The sequence below is a fragment of the Ischnura elegans genome, assembly GCF_921293095.1.
Source record: "Ischnura elegans chromosome 13 unlocalized genomic scaffold, ioIscEleg1.1 SUPER_13_unloc_2, whole genome shotgun sequence".
Lineage (NCBI taxonomy): Eukaryota > Metazoa > Arthropoda > Insecta > Odonata > Coenagrionidae > Ischnura > Ischnura elegans.
Genome location: NW_025791658.1, coordinates 4,715,908 through 4,736,799, shown reverse-complemented (window position 1 = coordinate 4,736,799; position 20,892 = coordinate 4,715,908). Strand labels below are relative to the sequence as shown.

The window sequence follows — 20,892 nt, the reverse complement described above, 5'->3', positions numbered from 1 at the left end:
ACGTGGAATTTTAAATGTGTATGTGTAAACTGAAAAAAGGGGAATTTCACCCTTGGAATTCTTGTCAGGGTTTTTTTTAAAATTGGCATGAAGTGTCCCCAAGTAATTCGAAGATGAAATACAGAGGATAAGAAGAAATACATGACATAGGAAGAGCATGCACAAAGATATGTATTTATAGGAAATCCGTAGCGAAATAATTATATAGATGAAATAAACATCGAAAAGGTTAGAAAGTAATTCGTAACCCCTGTCTCCCAACGACTCTGAAAGCTGTAGGCGTCCGCGCTCATAAATTGTCAATCCAGGAGTTTTGCGAAATATTTTCATGTTCCCTTCTAGAAAAAGATAACTCAAGGATGGAATTGTTCGTGTTAAGAGTAGCGCTTACACTAAAAAAATTCTAATGTAACTATCAACCTTTGTGTGGAGTTCCGCCGTAGCGTCAATATGGAAAATGTTCTTGCTTTTAAACGTTAAAATTGACGTTAGAACGTCGTTCAAAGTTTCGAAATTCTCATAATTAAACGAGGAATTCGATTGCAAGTCTGCAATTTACGTTTACTGGACAACTATCCACATAGATATTTGACATAAGGTAAGCAGGCTTTAATGTGTCAAAATAAACAAACATTTCCTCACAGCTTTAATATCCAAGAGAATACGCTATTCAATCATTGTCTTTGATGCACCAGCTTTCGGAAACCATTGTAATATAAAGCAGGAGCCAACAGAAAAATGAACGTAATTAAAATGGAAACGTTATCGCCATCACAAATAATGGAAATAATATCATTTCTACCAACCTATGTTTTATGTAAGGCCTGTTTTAGACTCTTTCAACTGAAAATGTGCATTCGCATAAACAAAAGAGGTACAACAGACCGTTCGATAGATTACGGGACGCTTATTAAATTCTATTAAACCAAATTTGCATGTTTGATAATTTTTACCAAACAAGCAATCACCTTCGTAGAGTTAAGCATAACTTCGAAGAAAGTTACAAAACTCAGAATCGTATTAAATTAATTCAGTTATTTTTACCAAACTCTTTCGTGCAATTGACCAAATTACGCTATACCAAAATGTTTGATGGAATATATGAAAGGCTCACGATAGCGTTTGGTAAAATGAATCAAGTGCTAAGTAATTTGCATCAAAATTGAAGTATATTTAACAGAAATACTCCCTATCACACCAGTTCGATAGTTTTAAACAAATTTTTTTTCCGTGCATGCGTTTACCAAATTAAATTTTTGTTAGTTTATCGGAAAATGTAACTCAAAAATGGCATTGTTCGTCGTCATAGAAGCAGCGATTACAAGGATTTTAAAGACGAAATAAATGGAAACATGAACATAAAGCCAATGAAGACGTTGTCGCCATCCCAAATAATGAAAACAAATTCATTTATAGCAATCTATCTTTTATGTAAGACCTGTTCAAGAATCTTTCCACTGTAATTCTGTGTTGTTGCACAGGAGATGGGAACGACTGACCGTTCGCAAAGTTACGAAGCTGTAAATGCCACCAAACCATATTAAACCATAACAATATGGAGTTTTATAATAAAAACCAAACAACGAATCACCTACGTTAAAGGAATGGTAACTTCGATTAAAGTTACCGAACTCACAATCATATGGAATGGATTAATTTTTTTACCAAACTCTTTCGTACAAATGACCATGTCATGAAATATGAAAATATTTGAAGAAATATATGTATCAAGTAGGTTGGCAAAGGAAATGAAGTGCTTAATAATAAACATCAAAGTGTAGGATATTTAAGATAAATACTCCCACCACACTAGTTTCATAGTTTCAATCAAATTTTTTACCGTACCTAATAGTATCTTTCCCTATTGCCTCGACTCTGCAGTGCCTCATACCAGATAACGGGTCAGTGAGCGGAAACACTTAGTACGCAGTTGAAAATGTGGAAAACTGGTACGATCTTTTATTTATTTAAAACCAGATGACCTGGTGAATTTCGCTTCACCATCGTATTTGCATGCATAGATGAAGGAGATAAGCAAGCGCGTTACAATATTGACTTTTTTTTATTTTCCGCAAGTGGTAATGATTTATTGTCTCAACGATCTACAACCGGTACGCAGTGGAATGCTATTTGTTCCAGGATTACAGGAGTACTGCCTTTGAATCGATTCATTTCATTGCGACGAGCTCACAGCTGTAGTATTTGTTTTTTATGTACTCATTGCATTGTAAGGCAATCTGCTTCGTTACCAATGACTGCAAAACGCAATTTAGCCATGAAAAATCTGCTATTATCATCATCTATTTATCGGTAGTGGTAAGTATGGTTATCACATGAAGTAGTTCGTCGTACATTTGATTGAATAGAACAACCTAAGTTCGGTCGTCAACTCATTGAAATGGAAAATTATGAAAGCGAAGAAATTTCTCGCGCAAGTAGCAGAAAGTAACATCGCAACGTCGAACTACATGAAGTGGAAAAGAATTTCCACAGTGAAGTACATATCTCGGAATCGCGGGCGACAAAATCGGAGGAGGTATAATTTCTTCGCCAAACGGAACGTGGCAACCACAGCAATAATAAAAAAGAGAGAAATCGTTGTACTTACCAGGAATCAGTGCGGTGATTTGCAGCCCCAAGACACGTCCCTTCTCACACGGAAGAATCTGATGGATGTTCCTGGAAAAGGCAACTGCAGGTATTTACCCCACAGAGAAGTTCACTTCACTCAATGGAAATGAGAGGACACAGGCACAAAGGATGCGTTTCTCTCGAGTACTGATTTGGAAGTGACGCACTGCCCTCACGTGCCACGCTCAACACATCCCCCACCCCCTGCGAGTTGAAAAGCACCCATTCCACGCCCTATCCCCACTACAGCCAACCAATCTCGGCCTCCCCTGCCATCCGCCAGAAGAGTCCATGCTACCTAACCCGAATAATTCAGGCAGCCCGGTGAGATGGATGGAATTATGAAAGTAAGTTCCAACGTAGAAAGTAATGGATGAAATAAAAATCAAGAAATGGTACGGGGGAAAACATTTCCACGAAGATGCAATTCAATAAAAGTAATTGCAATTACAAAACACAGAAATAGCAAAATCATTTTAATAATAAAATGAGGAACGAAAAGATTATAAATTAATTCGAAAACCCTGTCTCCCAACGAATCTGAAAGCAGTAAGCGTCCGCGGTCATTAATTATTTATGCATGCGTATTTTCGAAAAATGTTCTTGTTCCTTTCTCGAAAAAAATATAAATCAAGAATGGTATTGTTTGTCTTACGAAGAGCGATTACAATTTTTAAACGAAGATCTGGGATCAATTTTAACGTTTTGATCCATTTTCGTCCTGACTTCAACACGACATCGTTAGCTGTCTATGCATGCAACATTATGGTAAAGTAATTGTCTACGAATGTTATAGAACAAGGAATGGACACAAAATGATTTTATTCATTTGAAAGAATTATCGCAATTATGAATTGAATGTTTAAAAGCTCTGCAATGCTTTTCAGGAAATCGCAATATGGAAACAAAGATCCATACACGTAATGTAATATCGCTTAAAATATTCCGTCCCCTTAGCTGCAATTAGTAAGCAGCCACAGCCTTTTTTTAGTGCAACTGCAATTTATTGGCATGATATGATTTTATCAAACATTTTTGTAGTCATATATACGCAATTATCAACCTATGAAAGTGTAAACATGCAGCTTAGTTGATATTTAATAATTGTTACCACCTTTCCTTCATTTGGCGTAGCTGTGCTATATTGTCTTAAAACTCTTCGTGCAAGTCTTCTTATCTTCCATTACATGTTATTTAGGCACGAGTTTGAGTATGCGTATTATATGCGTTGATAAGCATGTAACAATTTCGTAAAGTAATTGTAATTAAATAAGTAATATTATGTGTACATGTCGAATAATAAAAAACAATAAGTTGTCACGTTTTCCGTATGTACTATTATTTGGCAAAGTCTTGCAACAGATGGAGGGTGACACTTCGGCTCCACAAATATTGTCTCGGACATTTTATGGTATTCGGGTGTATTGAGCTATCCATGGTCCAAAGTATGGAGAACGGGACATAGGGTGGGTGAGGTTTTGTCAACCTTTTCAGTCTGGGGATTCGACCTCTACCGTGACGCACCTTTGATACTCCCATTGTGTCTTCAAATACATATCTGAGGAAACACGTAAATATGAATTAAATAATCTGATCAGCATAAATCCTTGCGTAACTAACAACAGCCCTAGGGTTCTCGGACGTCCGTCAATGGGTGAAGATGTATTCCTTTCCACGCATTCCAATTATGACGAAGAAAAATTAATTACAGCTAAAAGTCCCATTTTTAATTATAGGCGGATTTCAACAGTTACTGTTTGATAATATGTTCTACTGCTGAGTTACTGTGAATGTGATTAATAACTCTACGCTGCTATGTCGTTGGTGATTAAATATTGTAATTGCATTAAGTAGGTTGCATTGTATTGGGGAATGTGTTTGTCGGCAATGTGTTTCATGTTCAGGGCATATCTCCTTATGCAGGTGTACCCGCCTCAGAGAAAGCATCTCCCACCACCCCTCCTCCCCATTCAAAAACTTGGAAAACTCCAGTCCATGCCGGGTTAGGGATTTCGCAATGGCGGGCGGCCGCCCCGGCCCAACGGACACCCCTAATCCGCGCCGCGCCGGCAAGGTCATTGAACACTCCATCGGCTCTTTGTTGAGTTTGAGCCCTCGGAAAGGAAAAACCCCTTTCGCTTCCGACGAAAAATGGGTTACCGCCACGTGGAGTTTTAAATGTGTATGTGAAAAATGAAAATATGCGGAATTTCACCCTTGGAATTCTTGTCAGGGTGTTTTTTAAAATTGGCATGAAGTGTCCCCAAGTAATTCGAAGATGAAATGCAGACGATAAGAAGCAATACATGACATTGGAAGAGCATGCACAAAGATATGTATTTATAGGAAATCCGTAGCGAAATAATTATATAGATAAAAATAAACATCGAAAAGGTTAGAAAGTAATTCGTAACCCCTGTCTCCCAACGACTCTGAAAGCGGAAAGCCTCCGCGCTCATAAACTGTCCATCCAGGAGTTTTGCGAAATATTTACATGTTCCCTTCTAGAAAAAGATAACTCAAGGATGGAATTGTTCGTGTTAAGAGTAGCGCTTACACTAAAAGAATTATAATGTAACTATCAACCTTTATGTGGTGTACCGCCGTAGCGTCAATATGGAAAATGTTCTTGCTTTTAAACGTTAAAATTGACGTTAGAACGTCGTTCAAAGTTTCTAAATTCTCATAATTAAACGAGGAATTCGATTGCAAGTCTGCAATTTACGTTTACTGGACAACTATCCACATATATATTTGATATAAGATAAGCAGGCCATAACGCAAGAGCGTAACGGGGGTATTATGGTGAAATCGCCCGAGGGCTGAGCAGGTACCTGTATCGCAGGTCCGTGAACGAACCCCAAGGGCTCGTGGGCCGGCCGTGACGAATTGTTTATCCAGTAGTTTTGCGAGATAAATTATTGTTCGTTTCTCTAAAACTGTAAATCATGAATGCCATTGTTCATCTTCAAAGCAGCCATAACAATTTTTAAACGAAGTTCTGCGATCAATTTTAACGATTTTACCCATTTCCGCCCTGAAGTCAACATGAATAAATTTACTGCTTACTGTCGCTAATATTGTCGGTAGAACTTCGTTCAAAATTTGAGATTTCTCATAATGAATCGAGGAATACAATTCCAAGAATGAAATTATAGTTCAATCAACAATTAGCCACATAGCCATTTCACATAAAGAAAGAAGGCCCTTAAGGGCGGGGATTACTCCCTCTTGGGAGGTAATCGCCCCGGGGCATTCCAGTCATCGGGGTTTGTGAACGACCACACGGGAAGTGTGGGTTGGGTCGGCGGTCAGTTATTGTTTAGTCATCCCTTCAGCGAAGTACAGTTGTGTTCGTTTCTCGAGAAATGTGAAACAAGAATGGTATCGTTCGTCTTCAGAGTAGCGATAACAAATATTTAACGAAGTTTTGCGATCAATTAAACGTTTTTATAAATTTCCGCCCTTAATTCAACGTGAGTAATTTTGACGCTTACTTGGGCTGATATTAACGTTATAACTTCGTTTAAAATTTAAGATATCTCATGATGAATGGAGGAACGCAGGGTTTTTTTAAAAATTGGCATGAAGTGTCCCCAAGTAATTCGAAGATGAAATACAGAGGATAAGAAGAAATACATGACATAGGAAGAGCATGCACAAAGATATGTATTTATAGGAAATCCGTAGCGAAATAATTATATAGATAAAATAAACATCGAAAAGGTTAGAAAGTAATTCGTAACCCCTGTCTCCCAACGACTCTGAAAGCGGAAAGCCTCCGCGCTCATAAACTGTCCATCCAGGAGTTTTGAGAAATATTTACATGTTCCCTTCTAGAAAAAGATAACTCAAGGATGGAATTGTTGGTGTTAAGAGTAGCGCTTACACTAAAAAAATTATAATGTAACTGTCAATCTTTGTATGGTGTTCCGCCGGAGCGTCAATAAGGAAAATGTTCTTGCTTATATAGGTTGAAATTGACGTTAGAACGTCGTTCAAAGTTTCAAAATTCTCATAATTAAACGAGGACTTCGATTGCAAGTCTGCAATTTACGTTTACTGGACAATTATCCACATAGATATTTGATATAAGGTAAGCAGGCCATAACGCAGGAGCGTAACAGGGGTATTACGGTGGAATCGCCAAGGGCTGAGCAGGTACCTGTATCGCAGGTCTGTGAACGAAGCCCAGAGGGTCGTGGGCCGGCCGTGACGAATTGTTTATCCAGTGGTTTTGCGAGATAAATTATAGTTCGTTTATCGAAAAATGTAAATCATGAATGCCATTGTTCATCTTCAAAGCAGCCATAACAATTTTTAAACGAAGTTCTGCGATCAATTTTAACGATTTTACCCATTTCCGCCCTGAAGTCAACATGAATAAATTTACTGCTTACTGTCGCTAATATTGTCGGTAGAACTTCGTTCAAAATTTGAGATTTCTCATAATGAATCGAGGAATACAATTCAAAGAATGAAATTAAAGTTCAATCAACAATTAGCCACATATCTATTTCACATAATGAAAGAAGGCCGTTAAGGGCGGGGATTACTCCCTCTTGGGAAGTAATCGCCCCGGGCCCTTCCAGTCAACGGGGTCTGTGAACGACCACACGAGCAGTGTGGGTTGGGTCGGCGGTCAGTTATTGTTTATTCATCCCTTTAGCGAAATAAAGTTGTGTTCGTTTCTCGAGAAATGTGAAACAAGAATGGTATTGTTCGTCTTCAGAGCAGCGATAACAATTTTTGAACGAAGTTCTGCGATCAATTATAACGTTTTTATAAATTTCCGCCCTTATGTCAACGTGAGTAATTTTGACGCTTACTTGGGCTGATATTGACGTTATAACTTCGTTTAAATTTTAAGATTTCTCATGATGAATGGAGGAACGTAATTTCAAGATGAAAGTTTAGGTTCAATGAACAATTATCCACTTAGTTCTTTCACGTAAACAGAGGAGGCCCGTAGGGAAGGAGACATTTCCACGAAGATGCAATTCAATAAAAGTAATTGCAAAGACAAAATACAGAGTTAGCAAATTCATTGTGTCATCATATACATATCTGAGGAAACACGTAAATATTTATTAGATAATCTGATCAGCATAAATCAGGGGCGCCGACTTATAAAAATATTGGGGGGCCCATATCGTATTGGGGAATGTGTTTGTCGGCAATGTGTTTCATGTTTAGGGCATATCCTTTATGCAGGTGTACCCGCCTCAGAGAAAGCATCTCCCACCACCCCTCCTCCACATTCAAAAACGTGGAAAACCCCAGTCTACGCCGGGTTAGGGAATTCGCAATGGTGGGCGGCCGCCCCGGCCCAACGGACACCCCTAATCCGCGCCGCGCCGGCAAGGTCATTGAACACTCCATCTGCTCTTTGTTGAGTTTGAGCCCTCGGAAAGGAAAAACCCCTTTCGCTTGCGACGAAAAATGGGTTACCGCCACGTGGAGTTTTAAATGTGTATGTGAAAAATGAAAATATGCGGAATTTCACCTTTGGAATTCTTGTCAGGGTTTTTTTTGAAATTGGCATGAAGTGTCCCCAAGTAATTCGAAGATGAAATACAGAGGATAAGAAGAAATACATGACATAGGAAGAGCATGCACAAAGATATGTATTTATAGGAAATCCGTAGCGAAATAATTATATAGATGAAATAAACATCGAAAAGGTTAGAAAGTAATTCGTAACCCCTGTCTCCCAACGACTCTGAAAGCTGAAAGCCTCCGCGCTCATAAATTGTCAATCCAGGAGTTTTGCGAAATATTTACATGTTCCCTTCTAGAAAAAGATAACTCAAGGATGGAATTGTTCGTGTTAAGAGTAGCGCTTACACTAAAAAAAATTATAATGTAACTATCAACCTTTATGTGGTGTACCGCCGTAGCGTCAATATGGAAAATGTTCTTGCTTTTAAACGTTAAAATTGACGTTAGAACGTCGTTCAAAGTTTCGAAATTCTCATAATTAAACGAGGAATTCGATTGCAAGTCTGCAATTTACGTTTACTGGACAACTATCCACATATTTATTTGATATAAGATAAGCAGGCCATAACGCAAGAGCGTAACGGGGGTATTATGGTGAAATCGCCCGAGGGCTGAGCAGGTACCTGTATCGCAGGTCCGTGAACGAACCCCAAGGGCTCGTGGGCCGGCCGTGACGAATTGTTTATCCAGTAGTTTTGCGAGATAAATTATAGTTCGTTCATCGAAAAATGTAAATCATGAATGCCATTGTTCATCTTCAAAGCAGCCATAACAATTTTTAAACGAAGTTCTGCGATCAATTTTAACGATTTTACCCATTTCCGCCCTGAAGTCAACATGAATAAATTTACTGCTTACTGTCGCTAATATTGTCGGTAGAACTTCGTTCAAAATTTGAGATTTCTCATAATGAATCGAGGAATACAATTCAAAGAATGAAATTAAAGTTCAATCAACAATTAGCCACATAGCTATTTCACATAAAGATGAAGGCCGTTAAGGGGGGGGATTACTCCCTCTTGGGAGGTAATCGCCCCGGGGCATTGCAGTCAACGGGGTCTGTGAACGACCACACGGGCAGTTTGGGTTGGGTCGGCGGTCAGTTATTGTTTAGTCATCCCTTCAGCGAAGTACAGTTGTGTTCGTTTCTCGAGAAATGTGAAACAAGAATGGTATCGTTCGTCTTCAGAGCAGCGATAACAATTATTTAACGAAGTTTTGCGATCGATTATTACGTTTTTATAAATTTCCGCCCTTATGTCAACGTGAGTAATTTTGACGCTTACTTGGGCTGATATTGATGTTATAACTTCGTTTAAAATTTAAGATTTCTCATGATGAATGGAGGAACGCAATTCCAAGATTAAAATTTAGGTTCAATGAACAATTATACACATATCTGTTTCACGTAAACAGAGGAGGCCCGGAGGGAAATACAGACGATAAGAAGAAATACATGTCATTTTTCAAATAATAAAGTATCTAAAAATCACGTTACCATCCCGTCAGATTATATACCTTCTCCCAAAGGAAATAAAAATTTTAACTGTGAAAAATCGACGACGTTCCTTTCCAGATAATTCTTTATCCATGACTATTTTCTCCGAAATACGAATGGTAAAAGTAAATTTATATTTCCGATAATTATTCCAATTTATCGTAATTCAAGTAAAATGACATCAATATCACCGGTGTACTTTAACCATAATTCAATATCGATCGTCCATTTAGGCGTCTGCGACTCCGACATGAAGGCAAAAAAAGAACCATTGCGTAATTAGCATAGTTTATCTCGAAATATAGGATACAACATTGATAGTACATGACGTTGTCGGAAAAATTACTCTTATTGGTATAGCTGCAGGGCATGGCAGATTTTATGAAGTAAACTGCAGCGCAAGGAATTGACATCAGGGTCCTAAGTATTAACGCCATAGGTTTCATTTCAGCAATACGCAGGTACATGCACGTGTCCGGTACATGCAGGAGGAATTTTTGCAAACTGAACGAAATCGGTATTTCTCATCACAGAGACACGGTTCGAGTTACTACTTGATGGCATGATTACGATGAAAGCAGTAAGCGTCGTGTGACAATATTGGATATTTACTGTTTAATAATTGAATGCGTAGTTACTTTTCTTTCATTTAGTTTTACTTATAAACACATAAGTAGGGAATAGATTGTGGTTGCGGCCACGTGATCACCTTTGCTAATCTCAAGAAACTATTTTTGCAACACGATGGCAGTTGATTTCTTTTATATAATTTAGCTCATTTTTCAATCGACAATGTATCTAAAAGTCACGTTACCATCCCGTCCGAGTATATAGCTGTTCTCTAGATAAATTAAATTTTTAACAGTGAAAATTCAACGACGTTCCATTCAAGATAATTCATTTCTCCATGGATATTTTATCCGAAATACGTATACTGAAACCATACTTATATTTTCAAAACTTATTCCAATTTATACAAATTCAAATAAAATAAAATCAAAGTGACCGGTATGCTGTAATCATAACTGAAAATCGATCGTCACTGGTTAAAAAGAGATTGAAAAATGAATATCATCAAAGGAGAGGGAGAAGAAACAGGCTGCTAAGAAGAAAATGTTGAAAAATGAGCGGTAAAATGTCATGAAAATTAAAGATTTTTATATGAAAGGCCTACGGAAGGGGATTGGAAATGGAAGGAAAAGCATTAATTTTAGAATAAAGTCACTAAATTCAAAGGACTTAAGCCATTAAAATAATGAAATTTTGATGAAAATAATTGCAAGCAGTGATTTAAAATTGATAATAACATGACTTAATATTTTTCATCCGCGCATGTATCTTGAATAATAATTTCATTGATAAATATGCTCGCTTGCATATATATTTAACCTATTAATGTATATAAATTCATTTTTTGCCCTCAATTAATTTAAAATTTGTATTTTGTTGACCAACGCAAGCCTGTCCCTGCCTGGGGCAGAGTGGGGCATTTTTCATCGAAGAAAAAACTTAAGTATTTCAACTATTTTGAGTGAAATGTATTACTTGCGGTTTTTCCTAAACCTTAAAACCTTCCCACTATACGCCGGACGGACGTGTGACGTAGCTCCCACCACCTAAACCCCGCCTTCCGTGGGAGGAGTCATGGCGGCTGACAACCACGGAACAGCTGCAGTATAAGACACCTCTGGTATGCTTGGTAGGGGTTTATAAATCACGAATATACAGCATGCAATTGGATTCCTACATGCTCATCACACGGTGGAAAGGAAGTGTATCGAATAATTTTCAACTGTTTATGGGAATGGAAGTAAGCATGCATATTTTTTGCCGAACCTTTCCATTTCCGTTACGTAAATGATAAATTAACAGTTGATGGATACTTTAAGAATTTCCGAAACTTCCAATCAATGAAAGTAGATTCAAAATATTAACTTCCGTTTTAAACAAAAATAAAAGCGCAATAATTTAAAAATTTGCTTGAAGTGTCCCCTAAAACTTCCGAAACGAAATACAGTGGATGAGGAGAAATGCACGAAGTAGAAAAAGGATGCACAAAGATATGTATTTACTGGAAATCCGTAGCGAAATCATTTCAATGATAAAATAAACAACGAAAAGGTTAGAAATTAATGCGGAACCCCATTCTCCCAACGACTTTGAAAGCAGTAAACGTCCGCGGTCATAAATTGTTTATACAGGCGTTTTGCGAAAAATGTTCTTGTTCCTTTCTCGAAAAATATAAATCAAGAATGAATCATGATGAAAGTGCTTCCACTATCGTTCAAATCCAAGGGAAAGTGATAGCTCGAAAAGATGAAACGCAAGTGGGTGAAGTCACCTCCGCTGTAAAAGAGGATCCTCGATGACATTATGCAACATTATAAATGCTCAGGTTAATATAATTCCTTCATTTTTTGTGTTATCTAGAGTGAAATTCCTCCCAAAAATACTGCTTGACTTATGAGATGAGCAGGTGACGCAAACCCATCTGGATAACGACTATCCATTAATATTTACTGATTATAAAGCATTTCATCGATCATGCAAAGTGTTCTAAAAATGATACTGCATAGCTAATTGCACACAACCATGAATCACATATTTCTGTTGATGCTATCGAGTTAGTAAAAATGATTGGGGTGGTAATGTTTACTTTGCCACCTCACTGGAGTGACAAACCGCAGCCATTAGCTTGTGTGTTTGGCCCTTTGAACTAGTAATATTGTAACTGGGAATGGCCAAGTAACCACTCAGCAGAGAGAACAACAAGAGGCAGAGTTGGTGGGTACAATGTAGGAAAAATAATTGTATTTAATGTCATTTCTAATGACAAACACCTTGCACAAGCCAATGTCGAAGATCAGTTTGTTGCACTTTTAGAATTTCATTTAGAACCCGAGAAGAATCTCGAAAGCCCAGGACATCCCGGGGTGAAAACTTCGTTTTAGAGGGCAATGTTGTCACCCCCAGAGAAGGTACGTCCAAAGTCTATCAGGCTAATATCTAAAAATACTAGAAAGAAGGAAAGACAGGAGATCTCTACGGATACACTGGTTAAAATGAGACTGGAAAATGAATATCATCGAAGGAAAGGGAGAAGGAAACAGCCTGCTTAGAAGAAAATGATTGAAAATGAGGAATGGATACAAAATGATGTTATTTAATGGAAAGAGTTAATGCAATTATAAATTGATTGACGTAAAGCTGTGCAATGTTTTTCAGGAAATAAGAATATAAAAATAGAGGTCCACACAAGTACTATAATATCGTTTAAATATTCCGCCCTCTTCACTGCTAATATTAAGCAATCACGGCATTTTTCCAGTGAAGCTGCAATTCCTGTAAATATGCGGATTTTCCCCTTTCGCTGTCTTGTCACGGTTTTTGCAAGTGCCCCCCCGTCCCCGCCCCCCCTAGGCCCCCCCCGAAACTTTCCCCCCACCCCGCCCCGTCTCGTACATCCTGTGTGCCGCAGGCCTCTTCACTGCTATATAATATGAAGCAATCACTGCCTTTCTCCAGTGAAGCTGAAATTCATAGTTTGAATGAGTGTACACCAGTTTCTCCACGCCACCCAAAGAGGTAACTGGCAAGGCGCGTTTCCCTTTTTTATTCGTACACGTAGCGGAAAAGGGATCCCCACGCCCCAATTGAAAATATCCCCAAGTTTACCGGCCGAGAGGGCACAGCGAAGGTAAAGACAATATTTTTCAACTGGCACATAGGCCTACTTGTCGTCGAAATGAATTCCTTAGCGATGATGCACAGGAGAACGGAATTACTGCTCAATTATGGGAAAACGACGGAAAAGCATGCTATTTACAGAAAAAAAGAATTTTTTCCCTGGTGTTACAGGAAGCTGCGTGAAATTTGTAGGGAGTTTTCTGCAAACATTTTGTTTGCCTACCCACAATAAAAATTCCAGCGCTCTAGCTTAAGAGGAGCAATGAATTTTCCCCTATTATTAACGTATAGATTACCAATTCTGAATTCTTCACATAGCGGTGCATAGGCGCTTTCATAAGGCGTAACTCCTGTGAATTTCGTAGCCGTACCTTATGGGGAAGTGGTTTTAAAAAAATCGCCTTTAGGTGTCCATGTCCTGGAACCCCTTTTATTACTCTACTATTTTGTTAAGAAATGTACATTTAAAAATTTGAAATTTTATTGCGGGTGTGTAATTGGGGCAGGATAATTGAACATGACGGGTAAATATAGCCGCCACAATTCCCATTCGGAATCAATAAAAACGATACAACTGGGATGGATGGTACACGAAATATACCACTTATTAAGTAATTTTTATTTTTTTGGGGGGATCAGAGGGGGTTTTCGGGGGACCTTAAGTGCTTGTTCTGTATAACGCGGCATCGTTTACCTTGGATAAAAATTTCGGCTCTGTAACTGTAGTGTAAGCATATTTCTTCGACGGTGTCACCCGTTAAAATTAAATATTCTGCGTTCTCCTGGTTGCGGCACGTAGAGGCACGAGAAAGACGTCAATCACCTGAATTTGGTGGCCGTACGTCGTCGGAAAGTGGCAGAAAAAAATTCCGAAAAATTTAAAATCGTGTGTTGAGGGAATGCAAACTTCACGGCGGATGTGTTGTAAGTTACCAAACGTTGTAGGAGTCGCCAATTCAATGGAAATACATAATCGTTAATTACTCGAAATTCGTTCGTCTTATGGATATATGAAGATAGGCAAAAGATTGAGAAAAAAATCTAGTATCTTGCATTAAATTGAATTGGTCCTACGATTATTGCAAATTGGTCAAAAAAATTCCCAAAGTGAGCCCATAAGAAAAGCATTGGAAATTTTAAATTGTTAAAAAAAATACTTTTAAACAAAAAATTGCAAAGGCGACCACACCAAAAAATCAACCAAAACATCTAGTGTCTCATACGTTAGGGACTTATTCCTACAACGATTATAAGTTGGTTTTAAAAAAATCCAAAGATAGGCCCATAAGAAAAGCATTGGAAATTTAAAAAAATTATAAAAAATACTTTCAATCAAAATATGGCAAAATGTTTCGCATCAAAAAATCGGCCAAAAAACCTAGTTTCCGTCAGTGAAATTTCATGTTCCCGTGACATTTTTAAGTAGGCAAATAATGGAATATGTTTTAGTCCCATAAGGCTCCAATGTTAATTCGGATCGATATATCTCGAAAACCGATCGACTTTTTCGAGTTTTCGGACTTTTCCCCCCGATGAATATTTTTTCTCCACGACCCGTAAAAATTTCGTCTTCCCAGCACGTCCGGAAGTGGTCGGGAATTTGTATACGTGAATGAGTGATAAGTGAGCTATCTGTCACACATCGGGTTGTATATAATATAGACTTGTACATACGAAAGACAATCTCCAGTCATTTACAATAAGATCCGACATACACGATCATGACACTAGAAGAAATAATCACCTATTTGAAGGTCAAATGAGACTAAATATAACACAAAATTCCTTTTCAAACATGGGCATCAAGCTATTCAATCATTTACCTGAGTCTGCAAGAGGAAGCAGCAGTACAAAATTCAAATCTGTTGTACACTCCTGGCTAGCATCTAAATGGCTGTATGAGTTTTTCACTCATGCAGCAGATATGGTTTTCTGAATAATCCTGTTCTTTATTTAAGTTGCAAATTGTAATTATATGTATATAGATAGGACTTGTACATACGAAAGACAATCTCCAGTCATTTACAATAAGATCCGACATACACGATCATGACACTAGAAGAAATAATCACCTATTTGGAGGTCAAATGAGACTAAATATAACACAAAATTCCTTTTCAAACATGGGCATCAAGCTATTCAATCATTTACCTGAGTCTGCAAGAGGAAGCAGCAGTACAAAATTCAAATCTGTTGTACACTCCTGGCTAGCATCTAAATGGCTGTATGAGTTTTTCACTCATGCAGCAGATATGGTTTTCTGAATAATCCTGTTCTTTATTTAAGTTGCAAATTGTAATTATATGTATATAGATAGGACTTGTACATACGAAAGACAATCTCCAGTCATTTACAATAAGATCCGACATACACGATCATGACACTAGAAGAAATAATCACCTATTTGCAGGTCAAATGAGACTAAATATAACACAAAATTCCTTTTCAAACATGGGCATCAAGCTATTCAATCATTTACCTGAGTCTGCAAGAGGAAGCAGCAGTACAAAATTCAAATCTGTTGTACACTCCTGGCTAGCATCTAAATGGCTGTATGAGTTTTTCACTCATGCAGCAGATATGGTTTTCTGAATAATCCTGTTCTTTATTTAAGTTGCAAATTGTAATTATATGTATGCACAGTGAACTGACGAGGTCAATTGTAAACCATTTACTTAACGACCAATAAATCTATTATTATTATCATACTACTGTACAAGAATGAAAATTTTATAGCTTGTAAAATTATTCTCACATTTTTACTTCCACGAAATTTCAAACGAACATTCAAATTTTAATCGCTGTGTTTTTCTTGAAGAAAATGTTGCAATTAAGTACAATATTAGTGACCTAATGCAGTAAAATGATCATAATCTAAGTCAACCTGTTTATAGATTTCCCTACTTGAATTCTCCTTTCAATTTTTTACAGGTTCATGGTGATTGAAAACCTGTTGTGGCTACCATTATTGAAATTATTCAATAATGTCCTCTCGTTTGTAACATTTGATTTCCTTTTAATCAGTCTTGCGTAATTGGATGTTATTTACTTGGGCATTTAACCAATTTGGAAATTATTTTAATTTCATAATACTGATTTTGACATTAAAAATATTAGACTGATAATATTTTATTTCATCTTCCTTATGGGTTTGTTTTTTAAAATGTCGTTATATCTCATTAAGTTTGCTTGTTAGCCCTTACAATTGTACTATTAATGTTTTTTATCAGATAATATGGTGTCTGTGAAACTGAAAGCTATTACCGGCGACAGTTCATCAGTGAACTTCAAATTGCACGATTTATGGAGGTTGTTAGCGGCTGACATTGACATGAAGTACCTGTGGCAGCTTTTATTTATTCCACTTTCTGGAGCAATATTTACGCTTCGACGCCCATGTCTTGTGACATTGTGAAGTTGCTTGATAAATGTTGTGCAATTTGACTTATTAAAGACTGAATGTTTACCTGGAAATGTTTGTATGATTTTTATTTTAAACAAATGTTGTTGAAATTCGAAAAAATTATTTTCTCTCCTGAAATAATTAGGCAAAATTTGGTAGAAGATAGCACGAGACTTATTAAGTTACTTTTTTTAGGTTTCTACCTGAAGTGCATTCAGGAAGGTGAAATTTGGTAGTTAATTTTAAAGCCACTCTATATGTCTAAGTCATTGAATATTTTAGGGCGCTCTTCTACAGAGGCATCCAAAGTCAGTGGCGTAGCCAAGCTTTCATAAAAGAAAGGAAAATATTGAAAATTCATGAATTTGCAAAATATTTCTTTCATAAATGAAGTTTTTTCGATTATCAACGGTGTTTAAATAAATTAAAAACCCAATACATTAGTACCCCAATGTTTTTTTAATTTTTCCCCTGATTTTGTACCCCCCCCCCCCCCCGAACGAAACTCCTGGCCCCTGTCCAAAGGAATTAATTACGTTAACTACATATTTCCTTCTGGGTCGTCGATCACTTAGAAATATTTCCGTGCATAATCTTTCGTATCCCCTGCCTTTTTCTCACGATTACCTTCAATAAATAGCTATTATAATAAGAAATCTGTAGTGTAACCAACGGAATAACTCAACCCTAAGGAAGTTAAGCTCATAGTTTTACTTTACGGAGGGTAAACAGAGGTGCATCCGTCTCAATATCACGCAACGTCAACAGCTGAGAGGCAGGTCCACCGGACCCCAAGCCTTAGTCTTAACTTGTAAGGGTCAGCTGGTATTGGAGGTACGGGTGTTGGTATCACCTGGAGGATCCCAACCCAACTTGTTATGGAACGCAAGTTACACATTAACTATAGATTCTGTCTTCGCAAAGCGCGAAACACAAAAAGTTTTCTGTTAACTAACCTTTTCCCTACTATACACGTATATATACGTGTGTACGTTTCCTGACCCGGGAGACGACGGCCGTATATTTACGTGTGAGATTTTCCTGGACAGGAGAACAAAAGCCGTATACATACGTTTTCTAGCTCTCCCCCTTTTAGGATGGTCACAGGTTTACGTCGTCTTTGTCTCGGGACCCAACCCTGCGGGATTTAGGAGTTACCCTTGGAATCCGGGAGCAGGTACCCGGACCCCTCGTCTTTTATAATCCCTCTCAGCGGTAAGAGACAGCGGTCATACAATTGTTTATCCAGTCAGGTTTCGAAATAAATATTTGTTCAGTTCTCAAGAAAAGTAAACTAAGAATTGAATTAATTGTCTTTTGAGCAGCGTTTACAATTTTTAAACGAAATTCTACCATAAATATTAACTTATATCTCGAGTTATGTATAAAAATCAACATGGAAATTGTTGCTGCATTAAATGCGTTAATATTGGCCTTATAACTTCGATTAAAATTTGACAATGCTCAGGAAGAAATGAGAAAGTCAATTCAAAGCCTGTTTTTTACGTGCAAGCAACAATTATCCATATGCTAAATACATGTAAGCAACACATAAGTTGACCGCGAACCAATGCCGCAGGTATGGTCGTAAAGCCGGAAAGGAGTGACCACAACTACTCTTGGAGTCCGAGATAATGTGGAGTTCCAGCGGGGAGGGGTCAAAAAAGGTTCGGCGAGACCCTTCTTAACAAATGCCCTCCAAATATGCTCGGTACCACGAGAAAGAAGTCTCTAGAGGCTCAGTACAGCAGTCATGCTAAGACGAATACTCCGCCGTCTCGAAAGGGCTAAATGCCATCTTTGCTACCAGCATTTTGTAGTGGATGGCAGCAGAAACATTGTATGCATATGTACATTGTTCCAGCAAACAAAACTTTTTGATCGAGTTTTAACCAGGGTTGGCATGTGAAACGAAACGATAATGTTTCGTTTCGACCTTGGAGAGAAATGAAAATACGAGGCTTAGGTTTACTGTCGTCTCTGCACGAAATTAAAATCACCAAGGAGTTTGGTTTCGACCCGAGACGAAACTCTCCTACGAATCAATACTAAATTAATTGAAACTCCGCTGCTCAAAGTTAAGTTTCGATTTTAAGTACACCGGGACTAGCCACGGTGATAACTTTACGGGAGTCACCCGCAATGCACAAATTGTGCGAAAAATCCACAGAGAAAATATCATTCGCATTGACCAGGATTCGAACCCAGATCCCTCGATTTCCAGCCGAGTGCTTTAGCCAGTTAAGCTACCGAGGCGTCATTCTTCCCTGTGGAAATTTGCGGACTATACCGGACAAGGTGGTATGGACTGCTGAGCATATGATGCGACGAGCAGTCCAAATCTGTATATATCTCTATCTGTATAATCTCTATACCTGTAGTAGCGTTTAAGGCTGCCCACCCAGGGGACCAGGGTTTGAGGCTTCATGATGGCTGTATATCTTGTTGTCTTCATTATGATCATACAGCGTCAACTTTTTCATTAATTTTAATTGTGACAAGCATAGACATGAGACTATTTTTTAATCATCACAATGGCGTTTAGGTATTTATGCAGTGTCATTTCAAAGACGGAGATACGACGACTGCACTAGCAAGGGTTGGTGTGTGCCAAAATGTTAATTTTTTCATTGCATATAATGATCAACATCCACATTAAAAATGAAAACCACTCTTGCGCGAGCACATGCCATAAAAGGCTCGAGGCAATCAACAACATGTGTACAAACATCTCTGTATCTCCGCGTTGGAAATGACACTGCTTAAATACCTAAACGCCATTATGATGAGAAAAAAATAGTCTCATGTAAATGCTTGTGGCAATTAAAATTAATGAAAAAGTTGACGCCGTATGATCACAATGAAGACAACAAAATAAATTACCATGACGCAGCCCCGAACCCTGGTCCCCTGGGTGGTAGCCTTAAACGCTAAAGCATGGTATACCACTACCCCACCTGACCTGTCTGCTTAGTGGGGCGATTTTATGGAGCTATACGTGGCTTGTGAAAAGTACCGTATGAAAATTACAAAAACAAATACAAAGTTGCTTTCTATAATAATAACACCTTGGGTAGATTGTTAAATAATGCTAAAGATGTTATTGAACCAACATTAAAATCTGGCATTTTTAAATTAAAATGTAATGATTGTGATTCATGCTACATCGGCCAAACGGGACAAGACTTCAACACCAGGGCAAAGGAACACAGGGCATGTTGGAAAAACAAGGACGACACGTCACCTTTCCCCGGCATCTCCTGGAAATGGGGCACGGAAGTAGTTTTGACCCTGAAATACTCCATTTTACTTGTAAAGGAAGGAGGATGGATGCCTTGGAAATACGAGAAATAGTTATAAATGAAAACCTTGTCGACGACACAACCTTTCCCAACCCATCCCCCTTATTACTCATCACCCTCCCAAATCCCCCACCCCAACAACCCACCTGACAAACTGTGTCCCCCCCCCCCTATGCTTTTCCACGAATTACCAATCCCAGCTTGATTCCAAAACTTTTTCCCCCCACCCCCAAATCAACAACCACTATATATATACCTGCCCCTACCATATATTGTTTGTATTTGAAAATGGTGTAATAGCCGAAACTGGTAATAAATAGAAACTGTGTATTTTGTGGAAGTAACAAAGTGTTTTCATTGTTAATATGAAAATTAATTAATTACAGCCAAACTAAGGCCCATTCAACGGAACCACTACTAGTTCAGGGATGTCTTCACCATTCCGAAGGCTATAAAAAATACGGCATTGAAAAAGGCGGAGCAAGGTACGTGGTCTCCCCTTGTGAGAAATGCACGTAGGAGCCTCTGGCTGTAAGTGATAATCCTTAAATGATAAGGGTTTACAGGAACCTCAATACTCAAATTCAACTCACCTTTTGGGGAAAGCCCTGAAACGTAAGTGCTGCAGCCCGCCATTTTACAACCATCACTATAATAAATCATAGAAGCACTATCAATCATGGGAGCAACTTAAGGTTTAATTTTCCTGAAAGAGGGAGAATAGTGCAAGTTATATTAAAAAACTCAGTCACCTAATTGGTGCCCCTTTTTTGTTATTAGAAGTTGAAAAAGTGGCATTTTTCAACAAAAAACATAAGCGGAATGATCATTTTCATAAGATTTATCAACAAATAAATTCAAATTTGCTC

At 38.0% G+C, this 20,892-nt stretch overlaps 1 protein-coding gene across 1 annotated transcript in view; it reads right to left on the bottom strand.

The window, feature by feature from the left end:
• Positions 1–20,659, bottom strand: part of LOC124172756 — a 30,051-nt gene extending 9,392 nt beyond the window's left edge. Inside the window, exon 1 of the mRNA XM_046552243.1 lies at positions 20,617–20,659. Within this exon, the coding sequence (XP_046408199.1) occupies positions 20,617–20,659 (43 nt within the window). The remainder of the gene's footprint in view (positions 1–20,616) is intronic.
• Positions 20,660–20,892: the final 233 nt, after the last annotated feature.